This window comes from Hemiscyllium ocellatum, chromosome 4, assembly GCF_020745735.1.
Source record: "Hemiscyllium ocellatum isolate sHemOce1 chromosome 4, sHemOce1.pat.X.cur, whole genome shotgun sequence".
NCBI classification, from domain to species: Eukaryota; Metazoa; Chordata; class Chondrichthyes; order Orectolobiformes; family Hemiscylliidae; genus Hemiscyllium; species Hemiscyllium ocellatum.
The window spans coordinates 61023212-61042704 of NC_083404.1; the positions used below are offsets into that span (position 1 = coordinate 61023212).

The 19493-nt window shown below is 39.6% G+C and overlaps 1 protein-coding gene across 1 annotated transcript in view; it reads left to right on the forward strand.

The window, feature by feature from the left end:
- dok6 (docking protein 6) overlaps window positions 1–1473 on the forward strand; it is a 461172-nt gene extending 459699 nt beyond the window's left edge. The window contains exon 9 of the mRNA XM_060824291.1: window positions 1103–1473. Coding sequence (XP_060680274.1) covers window positions 1103–1242 — 140 coding nt within the window. The 3' untranslated portion in view covers window positions 1243–1473. The remainder of the gene's footprint in view (window positions 1–1102) is intronic.
- Window positions 1474–19493: the final 18020 nt, after the last annotated feature.

A 19493-nucleotide genomic window follows, 5' to 3' on the forward strand; every position in this document is an offset into this window, starting at 1 on the left:
GAGACAAAAGTCACTTATTAGACAAACTTTTTTTTTGTTCTGTCTAGGAACAAAGAGCCTGTCAAGAGGTAGTAACTGAGTTCAAACCTTGTCCAATGTTAGGCTTTGTGGACAGCTGAGATTTGTTGAAAAGTGTAAATTGTTTTTAAATATGAAGAAACCACAAACATTCTGGTTGAGATCAGCAGATATAATATGAACAAAGATGCCAGTAGGTGAACAAGGACTCATTTTGGAGCCAATGGAAATAAGCATTAGAGGTTGATTGAGAGGTAATGAGTGAATCATACATTCTGCCAGCATAACCTTCACCCTTGATGGGTCAAAAACTGGGATACAACCCCTTCACTTTTCCATGCAGTTGATGGGAACAAAATATTTACTAGGACAGTAATCTGTTGATGTTTATTGTACAGCCTCAACCAAGTTGAAGTTTCTGCCTGATGTGGTTGAAACATTGAAATAAACAATTCAGCAGAGTTCGCCCTTAACCAGGTTGTAAAATGGATGCCAATACATGTTAATGGCAAAGAAAATTGGGCAGAATTCAGCTTGGGCAACAGGTGAACTGTTTCTGTCCGTTTTATGCTGCCAGTAAAATTGGATTTTATACCTAACATTTTAATTATTCTATTGAAGCAAATGAATCAGATTTAGCAATTCAGAATAAAATGAAGTGATGTGATTAAAAGGAAGTTAATGAGCATAAAGCAGAATAATTAACAACGGAGTAAATCATATTGAATGGTAATTACGAAAGGTTTCCTTTGGGAAGGCTGAGAGGTGAGAAAAAAAGAGGAGAAAGTCCAAGAAATCCCTACACCAAATGAAAATTATTGAACTGTGGATATTGTAGAGAGTGAGGCCATTCAGGCTGTCCATAGCTCTTAGCAAATCTAATCCTGTTCCTTGTTCCCTTTGGATGAAGAATATAGAACACAGAATGAGGAAATTGAATTGGATAAGATTGCAAATTTGGAGAGGTTTGAGAGGAAATTTGAAATTGCTCTGCTGTTCCTATTCTTAAGAGTAAAGAAGCTGAATTAACACCCACTGAAGTTGCATAAATTCTTGTAACAAAACCTTTTTTTTCCCCTGACAGGAAATGATTTAAACTTGACAAAGGTTCCTCGGGCACAGACCTTCCCTAGCTACATCTCTGAACAGAGTCACGAGCACCAATATTTATTATCTCCATCGAGTGGCTACGGGTCAAGTTACAGCTCTGGGCTGGCCCAGTGATGTTCATCGAACAATGGGAAAGTGACTGTGAGCCGGGTCACACTGGTACGGGAGAACCCTGAATATACAACACAGGGAGGGTGAGGTCTAAATACAGGTGAAACAAGACTCAGTCAGCTGTTACTGTACTTGAAGCATTCGGGTGATAAACGGATGATTCATAGGCTTAAAAAGAATTTGTTTTTATATTAGTCGGCTCCCACCTGCTAATACTTACATACCTCCTTGAGAAGTGGTATTTGATTTGAAAATAAAAATACCATATAGAATATTTTTTAAAATCCTATTGCTGCAAACAAAGCTTCTGTGTGTTTGTGAAGCACACTTGTTTGGATAAGTCTAGAAGTGGTTGAGTCAAATAGTCTTTATCTGCCACAGCTGTCTGTTAATATAATTCAGGTGTTTAAGATTCGGCCAAGCAATTGCACATATTTATCAAATCATCTTTGTAAGAAAGAAAAATACCCTGGATTCCTCTACTTCATCTGTGATCAGCTCACAGGTTTATTTGAGGTCATTTTCTTTGTTTATCAAGTTGAGTCTTCTCTGTGGAATAAGGGCTCAATTGTTTCTCATTGGCAGAGTCTTTTCAGTGCCTGGGTCGGAGAGAAGCAAGGGGTTTCCATGGATAGTAAGTTTTTGTAAGAGAACCATCCAGGTGGATGTACTGCTCGAACAGTCCAACAGGAGAAACAAGAGAAATGAATGACTCGCTCAATCACTTAACGACAATTGAAATTGCAGTATAAGAAAAATGAAACTGTCTCTGGTGGTATATTGGACAGGTTCTGCTCAATCCTCCACAAACACGTGTTAATAGTCAGGTATCAATCTCCTCTTAGAGGAAGCACTCAAAAGTACATTGTGTAACTGCACCTTTTACCCAGTTGTACCTGTAAAGTTCTAATTAATTTATTGAAAAAACATATGCAACCTGAGAAACACAGACTGTTTTGCCAGCTTTTTCCCTGCACCTGAAGGGCCATATTAAGGTTTAGTGACCTTTCAGTGGCAATTGATTATCAACCAAGAGCACAAGATGGATTTTCAGTTGCTCCAACGTTAAGCTCCATCAGACATAAAATATGAGACTTGAGGAAACTGGAGTTAAACTGGTCCTCCCAGGGAACAGATGAATTACAGCTCATTATTACTGCAAGAAATGCAGAAAATTCTGGACGCACCCAGCAATTAAAAATTTATTGGCAGATATACTAGTTTCAATAAAGGGTCTGCATCTAAATGCTAGTTGTCGGTCTCACTTCCAGCAACTTCCGCTTTTCTTCCCACACCTGTAGAATTTTGTGGATAGTTATTGCTAACATTTACAGTGATTGGACATACATTATCCTTTTTCATCCCTCTGCATTTATACATTGATTTTTGTTGAAAGGAATACAGATTGGTGCACCCAAGCTACTCAAATGAAACCAGATTTCAAGATTTCTGGGACAGCCTGAAAGATGCAAATTCAGGTGACGTGTGAAATATGCAAGCCAATACTCTTTGTAAATTAAGCCACGCAACAGCAGTTTAAATATTAATTTAAATTGAGAAGGTTGGCATTAGACAATCAAACTGTGAATCGAGACATTGCCTGAAGAAACTATTCTTTACAAGACAAAATGATCTCCTGAATTACTGTAGTGTAATCTTACAATGGCATCCTACAAACTAACTTGCCCAACTGGCAATCTTATCCTTAGCATGTGGTTGCATTGCTATTTCCTGTCATTTTGGATTTTATTTTTAATACTAATACTCTTTCTTGTGTGTATATAGTGAAATAGAATGATTATTGGGAAAAACTCCAACTCAGCGTTAGACTGCACATGTTATGATATGGAGTTTTGGACAGAATTAGCGTTCTAAGGAGCCTGCCTGTCCGGTAAGATGAATTATGACACATCTTACTCACGAAGCCAAGCTATGTAATCAAGCTATTTGTTTTTTTTTGTAAATAAATACTGTTCGTAAGAAGAGGACGAGCAGAGGTTACAAAGGCTTATGACAATGGTGAAGAGATCTTGATATCAGCATCAATTTAAGTTTCATTGAATGTAGCAGTACCAATTTCACTTCAGCTTTTGGACTGAGCATACTCTTTCAGAAAGAACAAAACAGCATCCAGACATGTGGTGAAGAAAGAATGAGGAAATTTGGATTATGTCTCCCTGTTCTAAGCCCACTTAGACCAAGCAACCAAAATCAGTTAAGATTGTCTCTAGTCAGGACCAGGAATTAAATACAATAGAATGTCATGTCAAGATGCAAGGATGCTGTTGTTAATACTCGTGGTCTGACTATGATAAAAATGAAAATCCAAGCTATTAAATAGAGATGTTTAGATTAGCAAAATTAAGGTGGAGTAAATGCAGATATTTATAATCAGGAATTTCTAATCTAAAATGGTATGTTCTGTGCGAGATAAAAAGCACAAATCCATTGTTATAAATGTGAGAATATGACCAGCAGAATTTCAAGTAGATTCAATGCGATTCTATCAGATGATTTTATTGTCAGCCGCAAAAGTTACCATCAAGCATCTCTATTGCTGCAATGTTGATCACAGAGTATTAAAATATTCAAAGAATTTTAATCAAACTAGCAAGGCACTTAAAGCAACAGACTAACAATGTCCTGGGATGCTTTGGGAAACATTCATGAGAACATTTAAAACTGTTTCAGGCGGCACGGTGGCACAGTGGTTAGTACTACTGCCTCACAGCGCCTGAGACCCGGGTTCAGTTCCCGACTCAGGCGACAGACTGTGTGGAGTTTGCACATTCTCCCTGTGTCTGCGTGGGTTTCCTCCGGGTGCTCCGGTTTCCTCCCACAGTCCAAAGATGTGCAGGTCAGGTGAATTGGCCATGCTAAATTGCCCGTAGTGTTAGGTAAGGGGTAAATGTAGGGGTATGGGTGGGTTGCGCTTCGGCGGGTCGGTGTGGACTTGTTGGGCCGAAGGGCCTGTTTCCACACTGTAAGTAATCTAATCTAATCTAATGTTTCTGAGAAATTAATATTTGGCAATGATCTGGAGAAAGGAAATATTGGCCTAATGATGGCAAATGTGCTGTTTAAGAACAGTATAATGGATCAGACTAGACCCCTCAAAATATTTCAAGAACATAGCCCTGACCCTAATTTTGTAAGTTGTTTTAAGCAGGTATAAAGTGGATATCCCAGGAGTGATGCAGCTGGACCAACCACTTAGATTTAAATAAAACAATTTATATACAAGATTACTGAATGAAACACAAACAACAGAATACAGAATAAATTAACCTGTCTGAAAATCCAACTTAATGTTGCTGTTCCAAATACTTTTGCAACAGGGCCCATAAACACCCCTTGGCACAAAAGGTAAAAGCAAACACAAGTTCTTACAGGATCAAAGTGAGAGAATACCAGCCTAGACCTGCTTCTGTGAAGCCAGCAGCTTTTTTTCCACATTAATGCTTAAAAAAAAACAAACCAGAGTAAGCTGGGCGGGGAGAAGTGGCCACACCCCTTTCATTGCACAAGTGTCTTTTTTTAAACCTGAAAGCCTCTGCCTGAGGCAGTACCTGTTGGCCATAATTAAATTGGCCCTCAAATCTTTCAACCTCCAGACTTTTTAGAGTCGGTCATTTATGACCTCACTGAAAAGAAAGCCATGGAATGCATAACCCTGTTAAAGGAGCTGCTTTATCACAACAGCAATGACAATGAATGCTCTGAGGTAATTCAGATTGGACTCTGAAGAAACCATTTACAATCCACACAGTCAGGCAGCAGTGGAAGAGTGGCAGTAAGAAGGTTTAGAGCTTTCTTGGAGAACATTCTGGTATGGTTAACAAATCATTGCTAGCCAGATAGCAGCTAAATGAAAAAGGGACTCCAGCACTAGGCAGGGCAAGTGTAGTAACCTATATCAAGATCAACAGTTGAATTAATGCTTTGAAACATTTTTAAAAACTGGACTTAAGTAAACTATAAAATAAAGGGGTTGATAAACCTATATCAGAGCCACCATGGAAACAGTCTTGAACCCAAGGAACAAGAGGTTAGATTAGATACAAAGAAGGTATTAAAGTTTATCAAAGAAATGAAACTTCCATTTATATAGTACTTAATCATATCCTCAGGCCATCTCAAGGAATTTTATAACTAATGATTATTGTAAAGTGCAGGCAACTGTTATGCAAAATACTTGTATGCAGAGTGTGTGCAACTTCCTTCCACAGGAAGCAGTGGATATTGGGTCATAGAGTCGTAGAGATGTACAGCATGGAAACAGACCCTTCAGTCCAACTTGTCCATGCTGACCAGATATCCCAACCTCATCTAGTCCCACTTGCCAGCACCCGGCCCATATCTCTCCAAATTCTTCCTATTCACATACCCAGCCAGATGCCTCTTAAATGTTGTAATTGTACTAGCCTCCACCACTACCTCTGGAGGATCATTTCATACATGTACCACATGTACATGTTGTCCCTTAGATCCCTTTCAAATCTTTCCCCTCTCATTCTGAACCTATGCCCTCTAGTTCTGGACTCCCCTACCCCAGGGAAAAGACCTTGTCCGTTTACCTTATCCAAGCCCCTCATGATTTTATCAACCTCTATAACGTCACCTCTCAGCCTCTGATGCTCCAGGGAAAGTAGCCCCAACCTATTCAGCCTCTCTCTGGAGCTCAAATCCTCCAACCTTGGCAATGTCCTTGTAAATGTTTTCTGAACTCTTTCAAGTTTCACAACATCCTTCTGATAGGAGGCAGACCAGAATTACACGCAATTTTCCAAAAGTGGCCCAACCAATGTCCTGGACAGCCACAACATGACCTCCTAACTCCTGTACTCAATGCTCTGACCAATAAACAAAAGCATACCATATGCCATCTTCACTATCCTATCTACCTGCGACTGCACTTGCAAGGAAGCCCCCTATTGAATACTTTTAATGCAAATGTAGATTCTAAACTGGTAAGGGAGTCAAAGATCGGGAGGTAGGCAGGAAAGTGGAGTTGAAGTGACAATCAAATTAGCCATGATCTTATTGAATGCCTGAATAGGTATGTGTGTATGCCTGTATGTGGATCACATCAAACACATGCCTGTAAGTATGCAGTGACATTTTGCACAGAGCAAGATCCCACAAGCAACATATAAACAAATGAGCATTTTGTTTTTGATGGTATTGTTGGCCAGGGTACTGTGACCTTCAGATAACAGTATGGGATTGTTTACATCCATATAAACAAGCAGAGAGTGCATTGACTTAACAATTCATCTCAGAGAGATTTCCACCAAGTGGGAAAGAGTGGAAAAAAAAATCAGATATGACTTTTGAAGAAACAATCCAGGGAAATAGAAACCAAGGAAAAGCAAAACGTTTGCAAATATTCTTTGGGATCATAAAAGAATTTACAAGTAATTATTAATATAACACAGTAAAGGTTAAATGGGGCTGAGAGTGAAGCCATTAATAATGCTTGGATTAAATGATATAAAAACCTTTAGAAGAATCTCATTCCGGTGTTTCCCTGGCTTGGCAAAGTCATTAGGTTGCACAGTAGAAACGGATCATCTGTGTAGTGAAGTGTAAGTGTAGTTTGGCTTATAGATCACCAGTTAGTTGATATTCTATATAATAGAAAAGAAAATTAAATAACTTAAATATTCATCTGGATTTGCAATAGGGCATAGTGAATTACAATAATGAGATGAAGGGAAAAAAGAGATGTTTGTACCAGTGATTGAGGAGGGAAATAGAACAGGCACAATAAATATAAAATTCTAACATTCCAAATACTGTCAAGATGATAGTAGAAGTCAGTGTGAAACGTTATGAGGAAATGAAGCTCAATGTCATCCATCTCCTGAATCGGCTTTGTGACAAATAGAATATCATGAGGTGGAGGTGCCTGTGTTGGACTGGGGTGGACAAGGTCAGAAATCACACAGACACCAGGTTATAGTCAGACTGATTTATTTGAAATCACGAGCTTTCAGAGCAGTGCTCCAAAAGCTTGTGATTTCAATTAAACCTGTTCGATTATAACCTGGGGCCATGTGACTTCTGACAAATTGAATGGAATATTAAGAATATTCAGCAGACTTGTAGCAGAAATTAGGATTGAGAAAATCTTCTGCCTAAGCTGTTGATAAATATCCCTCGGTGTTTATGAAAAAAGTACTTTAAGGCTTTTAAGGAGGTTTAGTCAAATATGCAAGGTTGAACGACCTCTGCTGTGTGAATACTATCACAAAAATGGGGAAGGATAAGAGAACTGTAGTTGTTAGTGTCAGCTGTTTCCTAAAATTCTGGGAAGTGAAATAAAATGTGTTCCATGTTATTAAATAGGCCTACATCTTCACAATGTAGGAAGTGTATTCGTTGCCTTCTCTATTTCATAATGAGGTAATCCAGTGTCATTGTTGGAGTTACTGTTCAAATGCCTGAGATTAACCCTGTCTTCTAGCCCCGACTAATCTATTTGTTTAGAAGGACTGATGTAGCATGTTACTTTGAAATAGCATCTTTTTGTTTTTTGCAAATTTCTAACTAAGCCCTTTGCATAGTCTGAGCTCTCTTGTAAGTCTGTGGTCATCTTTAGGTTTGAGCAGGAAGAACGTGGCACGGTGGCACAGTGGTTAGCACTGCTGCCTCACAGCGCCTGTAGACCCGGGTTCAATTCCCGACTCAGGCGACTGACTGTGTGGAGTTTGCACGTTCTCCCCGTGTCTGCGTGGGTTTCCTCCGGGTGCTCCGGTTTCCTCCCACAGTCCAAAGATGTGCGGGTCAGGTGAATTGGCCATGCTAAATTGCCCGTAGTGTTAGGTAAGGGGTATGGGTGGGTTGCGCTTCGGCGGGTCGGTGTGGACTTGTTGGGCCGAAGGGCCTGTTTCCACACTGTAAGTCTAATCTAAAAACGTGAGGACTACAGATACTGGAGATCAGAGTCAAAAGTGTGGTGCTTCAAAAGCACAGCAGGTCAGGCAGCATCAGGATGAAGGTCTTATGCCTGAAATGTGGATTCTCCTCCTTGGATGCTGTCTGACCTGCTGTGCTTTTCCAGCACTACATTCTCGACTTTTAACACCTAAAATGTTTATGTTCCTACTGATCCTGACTGGCACTGTAAAGCCAAATTCTTCACAGTCAGTCCACACTTTTGCTAGCCAATTAATCTGTGTCTGATGATTTTATCATGGGTCCAGGGTGTCAACCAAACCCAGCCAGCAATCTCTGAGGGGCCATGCCATCACCCAGATCTCTCCCCAAGTTTTCTATTTGCCAGGACTCCTCCCTTTCTGGTGGTGCATGGCCACTATTGCACTAATATGGTGCCCTGTGCCAGCAGCCATTGTTACACCTTCAACATTATCTTAGTTTGACAATTAAGGACTTTCCTTTAATAAATGTGACATGCTAAATTCCCCATGCTAATACTAACACCATCAATACTGCAGTGAGAGATTATTTTTTTTTCCAGATGTGTATGTCCATGCCCCCAGTACTGCACTTGCTTCAACCATGTTAGGGCTTTTAACTGTTCCTCTGTAATTATTGATTGACTCCTCGGTAGTTGTCACATAGTATTCCCCCTTTCCCTTGTATCCTGAGTATGTGTGATGATTTTCTCTGTAGGTAATTTATAGCACGTGAAGCTTCCTTTTCACTCAGTGATACTCTGCGCATGCTGTCATTTGTGCATATGGTACGTATGTCTATAGGTAATACGGGAGGAGTCATTGTCTCAGATTAACGCAATGTTCTCCACTTGGTTCTGAAGATATGGACCTGTGTCTGCTGTGACTGATGGGATTGCCAATTGATCACATTGTTTGGTTTGTGAAGTACTTCTAAATCAGCAGGTGCACCCTGTTCATTTCTCTCAATGTGGAGGCATCACTGACACCTGCTTTCTTGGTCATCATGCACAACTGGGTATAGCTGATCCAGTCCAGTACCTCCTCACTTTGAATCTCAGTTGCCCGATCATTCACTGACTGTCAGCGTCGCACAGCTGGTCTTTTTGGGTATTGACCTCTTGCCATACTTCCCTTTCTATTAATTAATTGGTGGTCTGAGCATGGATCTCCATGAAGCATAAGCCTTCCAATAGAGATGCCACATGCTTTCTCCCTAGGACCACTGCCATTTCATTGCCCCTCTCTGATCTTAAGAATGGCTGTCTCATGGTCCTCTTAAGATTTGTAACCTTGGAGCTCATGACTTGAATATCAAGAGGGTTTGAGAAATCCCTGCTTTCATCCCTGTTGGTATATTGTTAACTAACCCTTTCTTCTGGTTTTGGAAAGCAGCATATCCTCTAAATCTAGTGCTACCTATGGCATCGGCTGCCCGATTAATCACAAACTTGCTGACTAATTTATTTACTGTAATACCTCTACATACTGGTCAGATTTACAATTACAGGTATAATTTTATGTTTAATATTTTCATGTTACACTTTACTATTTGCATACAATGCCAATTCATTTTGTGGTCGAGGGCTCATTTCTGGGCAAAAAGGGTTAAGGACCAAACCAAACCCCTCAGAAATATATAAAGAAGATAGCCTAGACCCCACTTTTTCTTATGTTTAAAGGCAAGTGTAAAGTGTTGTGTTCTGGATGCAAATCAATTGGTCAAACTATCAGACTTGAAGCAAAACACACTTTATTCTTAAGCTATTGTTAAAATACAGACAAAATAAGAATTTTTGTAAGAAGCTTAACTGTAACTCTGTTGAAATACTTAACCAAATAATATAACACTGATTAGATGTTCAAAGATAACAAAATCTCGTGAATGCATCTTTGGCAGAGGCATATTCAGTAAAATAAATCATCTCACATCCAATGTTCAAAGAACATTGGGGAAGTTTGAGAGAGAACAAAAACTCGAGCATTTTGCTGTAGCAGGGAAAGATGTATAACAGCTTCCAAATCCCAACATTTACTGAAGCCAAAATAAAATCTGTTTCTGTGAGATCTTGACCCCATTCATCATACTGCTTCTGTTGTACCAACTTTATAAAAATTTTCCAAGGCCTCAAAGTGTTTAATTTATTGGCTTAGGACAGGCCACATGTCACCTCCGTCTCAACCTCTCTTCAGTTTAAAAGAAAAAGGACAAAGTACAGCCCTTAAAGCCATAGTGTCATCACAACAGTCTCTGTGATGTTATCGTGTCTGTGATAGTAGCGTGGTGGCATTTGTCTGGTGTCCACCATTGGAGTCAACTGTGTTTAAGCTTTATATATTTGTCACTCTCAAGTATTCATCCCCCCCCCCCAGGACAGTGATCCCAGTCATTAGCATCATAAGATGTAAAGATACATTGTGTTTAAAAGAAAATTTCTCATACATTGTATCTGGACCCATAGGCCCAATGGACATGTCCAGGACCTGTCTGAACAATCGCTGATCGAGAGGCATGTTAGGCCCTCCATTTACAGATGGCATGATATGTGAAATTTCTGTTTACCCTGAACAATTCGCTCATCCTTTCCATAATGCTGTAAAATGTGTTTCTTGATCAGAATCCCCCTATAAAGGAATTGCCCACCTTGGTACAACTGTGATGTTGCCGCAGTCTCTTGGTGAACTGATTGATTATAACCAGACCGATTTCTTTCCCCTGCTATCAGAAAAAGATCCTGTAAAAATCTACCTGTAGGTTTTTCCTTGGGCCTTTGGGTCATAACTGGCATGATAGTCTTACTTTAATACTTTGCCAGGGTTATGCTGGTCACAACAGCCATGTCTGCCAGCATCTCTAACAATAGTCAGCCAATGCCAGTCCACCACCAAACCCAAAACAGTCTATGGAGCATGCTACCCTGTTAGTTGTGGTCTGATTTATGATACTGTGTATTTTATATGTAATTTGGGGCTATCGTTAGTAAATATTTCCTCCAAATTCCATCTTCCATTCCTGCCTTTCTATATTTTACTTCTCCTTGGTAATTACTGCACATCCATCTCCTCTGGGCCACATGTAGCCAGCTGGACTTTGTACAGTTCCTCTTACTCAGCTACTTCTTTTTGGCAGCCATGTCTGCCAGCATAAAACCCCTTTGTTTTCCATCCTTCTATGGATCTTTTTAATAACTGCTGCCTCTCTGGGTGCTTGGGGTGATGAACTCCACGTTGTCACGTCGTCACAGATTACGTCAAATGTATTCCAGCTGTTGGTGTACATATATTTACCCTCCTACCCTTAGCTGCTTTGATGGCCTCCCTAAGGGCACTAGTTCAGCCACCTATGCTGACAAGGCTCCCTCAAATTCCCTTTTAAGAAAGTCTCTTTGCTCTAATTTACAACTGCCCACCCTGTCTGAAATTGCCATATATGTACTCTCTAGATCTTTTTAGATAGAGTTAGATCTAGGTTCTCAAGTGGACATCTGAGATGTCCAGTTCCACCTCTTGGTCTAACCTCATTGACACTGGAATACTTCCCCTTTGCATATCATTCCATGTGCTAGATTAATTTTGTTATCTCTTATGATCTATATTGCCTTGTCTTTGGGTAGTCACACATGTTGATTACCTGGAGTGAGATACCGTTTTCAATTTCCTGATGTTTAACAATTGAGTGTGCAGCATTACTTGTCCTGGCATAGATTCACTCACGCAAACTGCCTGTGCAGCACAGCCTAATACAGCCATAGACCTGGCCAGTTCCTTTACTGCAGGGAGCTGTTGTGGGAGCGCTGTTCCATGGGTGTCGCATTCTCCCCTCGATATTATGAAAATCCCCCTCTATACATCTGTGAATGTGAATAGCCAGGACATATTGGACAACTGAGGACTGGTGCTAACATGTGAGGCCTGACCTATGGAAATTGCAGTAGTGCTGGCGATTATCCTGTCTTGGGTTTTGGACTCACTTTCTCGGTGTCCTAGGATTTTGTAATTAAAGCACACCTCAGGTTTCAGGGTGACTATCATGGTGGCCATGGCCTATCCTGCTAACACTTTTGGCCTGATTTTCTCCATGTGGTTACCTTCTTGGGGTACAGTCCATCTTACTGGTTGATGCAACCTGCTGTTGTCTACTAATCTGTTGTCCATATGAACTGTACATTAGCACTGCAGCCATGCCCTATTAATTACAATATACCTCAAACTTCCAATTGCCATATTCATGGGCACCCTTCCATCATTTTCTTGTTCTATTGCTGTCACTAATTTGCAATGAAATGGGGCTGAGTTTAGACCTTGCGCTATTGCTGCTCCAAATTTGCAGAGATCAGCTGCTGCAGTATCTAGTTTACAATGATATTGTTTCACTGAGTTCCCACCTAATGCAGCTATCCTCAGTAAGCCTCATGTAATTTCATCTGGATTCATCTGTAAGCATCCACCTTATGGAGATAGTCGCAATGCCACATTTCCTGCAATTTTGTCCAAAACCTCTTGTCGTCATGTCGAGGTTTTAGGTGGGATAATTTTTCTACCAACTTCATAGTGTCATTAAGGGATAGGGACACACAAATCATTCCTCACTACAGCAGGAAACCCCTTATAAAGATTTGTTCTAGTTGTCTATTTTGTGCTAGTGTGGCTATGTGAGCTAGTTTGTGGATTTTTCCACACTTCAGGAGCACATACTCCATTTTAATGAGAATTGCCAAGTATGAGGGCAATGATTCCCAACCTCCTTTTCTTTCCTCCTCCTATTCAGCTAACTGTTACTGTAGCCCCTCCCAATCCTGTTACAGCAGGGCTGTTGGTGGTTTTAATGCCGGCAAAATTGAGAACTTTTTTTTAACCTGTTCTAACTCTTCATTTATTGGCCATCTCTAGGTAAAGTTGTCATCAGAGGAATGATCCTCCTGGACTGAACTCGTGATTAATACTGACTGTAATTATAATCTATAATGCAAGCGTTTCCACACCATCTTTACCACCACTTGAAGCATTGTCTGGAGCCTCGTTTTCAGACACGTGGGCTACGTAACGCATCCTGGGTTGGGATGGAGTCGAATTTAGTACAATTTAAAATTGACTCTCACTATGACTTGTCCTAGTTGCCAGTCAGTGTCCAACATCCATTGTATTCTGTTGACAGTGCCAAATGAAAGGCCCAAGCGAATACTCAGATGTAAGGTTTGGACGCTCAGAATCCACATGCAGTGTTCAAGTGGTTTTATTACTATGCATGTGGGGAGCTGACACTGGACAATCCAGGTGCTTCAATGAGCACTGTTTTTATATATTTTGTTATCAGTTACAACTAACAGCATCAGGTAGACAAAGGCCACAGCACAACGGCTTCCAAAGGATTGATAATTTTGTCTCTGTACAATTATAGTTTGGTAACTGCATCATGGAGATTTGGTTTTGTTCACTCAGAGATAGCAAAGATTGTGTGTTTGTGTTTAAGGAGGTGAATTAATTTTGTTTAAAGCCATCTGGCTGTGTGACATTGGTCTTTTCCATTTCTTAATGAGGTTATCCAGCATCATTGTTTGTGCTGTTAGAATGCCTGAGCATAACACCCATTCCCACACCCCTCTGTCCATGTGTTTATAATATGGCATATAGCAGATTACTTTGAACTAATGTCCATTCGTTATTTGCAAATTTTTAGCTGCACAACTCGAGCTCCTTTTGTAAGGCTGTGCTTGTCTGTGTATGTTTTGGCACCCAGCTGACACCTTGAATTCAAAATTAATCCAAATTCTACACTTTCCAAAGAAAATAAGAACTGAATTTGCTTCCTGTAAGAATGTTGATTTATATTTTGAATAAAGTTTGGAAGTACATTTGTGGAACAAAACCTGGAATATGTGCGCTCAGATGTTCTCTATGGATGTAAAGCATAGTCACCAAAATCATGTTGAAGTTTTTTTTTCAAATGAGACTCCCAGATTTGTGTAAAGTTCAAAAAATAAAAATGTGTTGGGTACTTGAAACATTGAGGACAATGAAAGTGGTACCTACCAAATAAGAAAAGGGAATTCCAGCATCTGAAGGTAATGACCAAAGGGAGGGAAACAGCTAAGAAAAGGTGGTTATGCAAAGACCAATGAAAAGCCAAAACCAAGAACGAGGAAAAGATAAGGGAGTGGCGTGAATGACAATTAGAATGTCAATGTTTAGGTCAAAAACACAAGGCAATGTGAGTGCCTAACTTCAGGTGTAATACTCCAAAAAGATTGTTTTTCTGATTCAATGCTTTCTTCTGTTTTCCGATCTCTGTCTGCCAGTGAACTGCTGACAGCCATCTTCACCTCATCATCACAAATAGTTTGCCACCCTGAAGCCCCTTAGCAAAAGTTTATAATCATTGTGACTACAATTGCAGTATTATGCAAGTCGAGAGCGAATGAACACAGCTCCCATCATTTCACAGATCTCAAGGTGGCTTTCAACTCAAGAAAAATCACAAAAGTGCTTTGAATGTGCAGTGTGATCAAAGCCACACACTCCATGAACAACGACATGTTCAATATATGTTGGGATCCTGTGACAAATTATTAACATATAATTCTTAATTAGGGTGTTTTCAATGTGGGAATCATGTAACCCGCCACAACCCTTTCTGCCAAAGGCTAAATAAAATTGAGGTCTTATTCAATATTTAGTGTTGCAGTTGAATATCTATGACACCACCTGCTATCTGATCATCTTTGGGGCCAGTCATTTTGATTACATCCCCTTATGATCACTTCAGGGTCAGAACTTTCTTCCTGAAATTATTCCAGGAGCAATTCCAGTAGGTTGGGAATGCTTTGTGCGGTAACTTACCAGAACGTGTGTGTATATTCTCTGCACACCAACTCACGACAAACAGCACCCCACTCCCTACCCTCCCTCTGCAAGGGCAGTTTCTCATCGTGATGAACAGTCACTTGACCCAAAATGTTGACACAGATGCTGCCAAACCTGCTGAGCTTTTATCGCAATTTCTGTTTTTGCTTCTGATTTACAGCATCTGCTGTTTTTTTTTAGATTTTTCTTCAAATCATGACATAGTTGGGGAGCAAGTCATGAGTTGTGCTGACTTGCAGCTCCACAGTTGAAATGTTGGAGAGTACACTATATTAACTTTATTAGGAAATTGATATCTTTAGAATTATTTATGTGTTAAACTGTTGAGTTCCACCCACATCCTATTGCACAACTTTAATTATTTATGTGGCATCAGAAAAGTCAGGACATCAAAGATTAGCGTAAAGTGTAGACTTTCTCTGACATCTTAATCTATTCATAGAACCAATATCAAAAGAGGCTTATCATGATGTTCACGCTCTTATCACACTTGCTGGAAAGCAGGAAAATGTGTGGTTTATGTAAACAGGTCTGTGGCAATAAGTTAAAAATGATTCTTGAAATTTACTTTCAGAAATAACCATCACAATGTACATAGAACAGCATCAAGCAAATAAACATGAGCATTTCCATTGGTTGGCATTGTGGTTTTGGTGTGAAAACAAATAATGTTAGAAATAATTTGGCAATCAGTCAACATCCATGAAGAGAGAACACCATTGAAAGGTTGTCTTAACTCTCTTCCCCGTGCTTTAAAGTGAGTGTCCTAATGCTGTCTTAAATGAATAGGTTAATGTTCACAAATTATGTTCCACTTGTCCTATTGAGTGATACAAAAACTAAAATTTATCAGTTTCCTGTTTTTCAATAAAGATGCTGGCAGTCGAAACATAAGAACAGGAAACAATATCTGCAGTGTCATTCAAAAGGCATTGTACACAAAATATGTTGTTTAGAAGAGATGTTTAAAAGCCTGAAAATACTACTAATTGAAGATTTCCTAGTTCCACTTATTTAGCAGTTTTATTCAACCTGATATGTAGATTTAAGTGATTCTTACAATTATTGGTAAATAATTATTGGTGCATATCATCTGTGGGGGATCTTTAGCACCTGCATTAAGTCATATCCTGTTTTATCTCGCATGTTGTCAGAATCAGTTTTAGGAGAAGAAGATTCATTTTAAATTCAAACCACACCATTTGAATGGACTTTGTTATTTTAGAAGTGTTTGATAATATATACCCCAGTTTTTTCTGTGTTTTAAAGAAGTAAACTTGTTCCACTAATATTGCTGTAATGTTCTGGAGTGCACTTACTTCTTACATGTCATGGAGCTTGGTATAGTTTTGACTGTCTCATCTGTTTGTGTCATCATCATCATCATCATCATCATCATCATCATCCCAGAAGATTGACTGCCAGCGATCTCTACCTCTGTCTGTTCCGTGCTGTGCTCACATATTCCACATTAGTTAGCTCCATCTAATTGGTGATATCCATCATTGGCTTTCTTCTCTGCTTTCCTGTCCTTGGCTTTCCATTGATCTTCCTTTCCTATAACTGTCTCTGTCTACCACTTATTCTTAATGAGGCAGCCCAAATACTCTCCTTTTGATGTCACATGCTATAGTACTTTCCTGTTGTGACGTTTCTGAGGTCCATAATGCAGATGACATTGATGACCTGGTTAGACTGGAAAGGAAACTAAAATGATTCATTTTTTTTCCCAGTGAATGACATTGACTTCACTATTTCAAACTTGGAATTGCATCTCTGTCAACTGGCTTATCTCTTCTGACAACAATGGAAGCAGCTAGTGCAGCATGTATTTTGTTTCCTAATGTGATTACTCTGATAAGAAATGATTGGTGAAAACTGATTCATGCAAGTAGTCATGAATAGACTTTTAAGAATATCAGGAGAGTGCAAAGTAGAATACATAAGGGCTTGCCACATCCTTGCAGTTAAACAAACATAGGAAAGACTATCACTAACACAGCAAATTTTACAACTTCAAAGCAGACCAAGTTAGTTGAGACTGTCATAACTGAATTAAAAATGCCTATCTAAAAGGCCAGCATCCCTATTAGTATTGAATTTATTGTCCTGAACACTGGATACTTCTGTCAGATTTGTTCTTTGTTCTACATGAATGAGGACACAGCCAAGGTGTCGCACTATATTACACTACAAGAATATGAAGAAATTCAGGTCAGTCCAAAGTACTTTACAAGGCACCCACAAACTGCAAAGTGAGAATGATCAAATAATCAATTTAATGATATTGATTGAGGAATATGATGTGGAGGTGCTGGTGTTGGACTGTGGTGGGCAAGGTTAAGTGTCACACAACAGCAGGTCATAGGCTAACAGGTTTATTTGAAATCACAAGCTTTCAGGGTGCTGATCCTTAGTCAGGTGGAGGAGTCAGATTGAGGAATAGGTATTGGAAAAGACAAAGGATAACTCTCCTGAAGTTAGTTTAGCTTCATAATCGGATAGTGAAGGAAGTGTGTTGGGGCATTTGTAATAATTATCCTGATAGCACCACCTCTTCTGTTCCATCTCTAATACAGATTGTCTTTACTCGATGGTTTCATACCAAAATAGTTTTCACTTGTAGCTGATGAATCTGATGGAGTATTAACGATGTTTAGGTTGCTTTATGGAAGTACTTGTATTCCAGTATTTGCCTAACGTAGGGGCCAAATGCTGGTCACTAATGTTTAATAAAAGATTTACCTGCTTTTGAACATGTACTGAATTAGCAATCAAACCCAGACAAATGGAGACTTCAAGTATGGACGTGTTAAAAAAAAATCAATTCAACGCTATGCAGTTTATTATGAAAAATACTTTTAATGGCAGTTGATGCAATTCCTTCCCTAAATCTTTCTGCCTCTAACTTCCATTTCTCTTCTTCAATAGTCCTTAACACTCAGTACCTTGACCAACCTGTTTGTTACCTGTCGTAATATCCTTTCGATGTCAAGACTTGTTTGATTATAATTTTATATTATGCATAGAGATGTTTTACCATGTTAAAATCTAAATACAAACAATTATGGTTGGAATGCCATTGGTGATGGTGAGCTGTGCATTAGGAAGTGCAGGTACTGACTGGACATAAGATGAACAATGAGGAAAACAGCGCGAAGCTGGAGATCGAACACCCTAAATGCTGAGTCATTGCTCCCATTCATCCATTAAGCAGTTACTGATTGCTATTGATAAGCCAACCTGTCAGCATCTCTCAATAATGGATATCAGATTGTCCTTTTTATTTCTGTTTGCTCTATCAATTTATCTGTTTTGTTTGAATGCTATGTGTATTCAGTTGGAGAACCTTTACTTTTGTCCTTTTATTATTTTCACATCCTCCAGCCTTATCTGCTGATTCACTTTTAGATTGGCACTCCCTAATCCTTCCTGTCAAGACCCGATCAGAATTTTCCATTTTAACTTTCGCTCTTGCATTGTCTCTGCTCTTTGATTAACCCCAGCTTCAAAATCTGATCCCATGGTCCCATTATTTCACTAAAGCCTTCTCTACTTCCCTTATTGTATGGTTTGCTCGAAAATGAGCCCCAGCATGGTTCAGGCACAGACTACTCCAATGATCCAGCCTCCACTTCCACTTTCCCCTGTTCTGGCTCCAGTGCCTCATAAACCAGAACCCACCTCTACCATGCCAATCTATCAAGCGTGCATTCATTTCTCTAAACTTATTAGCCCTATATCAGTTTGCACATAACTCATGGTATAATCTAGAGATTACTACCTTTAAATTTCTATTTCCTGACTTGTTTATACCCTCATACTGATTATAAAGACACCTTTTCCTTGTCCTGCCAAAGTCATTGGTATCCATGTCAACCACGATGACTGGATCTTCCCTCTTCTATTTAGCATCTGTCCAAGACTGAGCAGATGCCCCAAAACCTGGTACAACCTTTTGGACTATCTCTCTTTGTGACAGAGAATACTGTTAATTCCCCCTCACTATATTATTCTGCACTATCACAATTGTTTTCCTATCAATTCTGCCTTCCCTGCTTGAATAGTTTCCTGTATCACTGTCATGGTCAGCAGTTTATCCACCCTGCAGCCTACAATCTTATCCAGATAAATCTTCAAACTTGGGTCACCTAATCAAAGTGTGAATGTAAGATCCCTCTGCAGTTGACCTTACAGTTGTGACAATTCCATTTGAAAGGAACCCAACCCCCACCCTGCAGAGTCAATTTTGACTTTGGTTGTTGAAGGTAGGAGCAATTCCATCTCCCCAGGATTTAAACACTTCCCCTGAGTTTCATTTCCATTGAAGTTGATAGGCGAGGCTGAGCATTCAAATAAATATCACCCAATTTGCACTGTCCGCCAAAGTCAAAATTGCACACAGTTTATCCTTATCAAACACAGCAACATGCACACATCCCATTACACAAAGTCAGAAAGTTCATTCTTTAA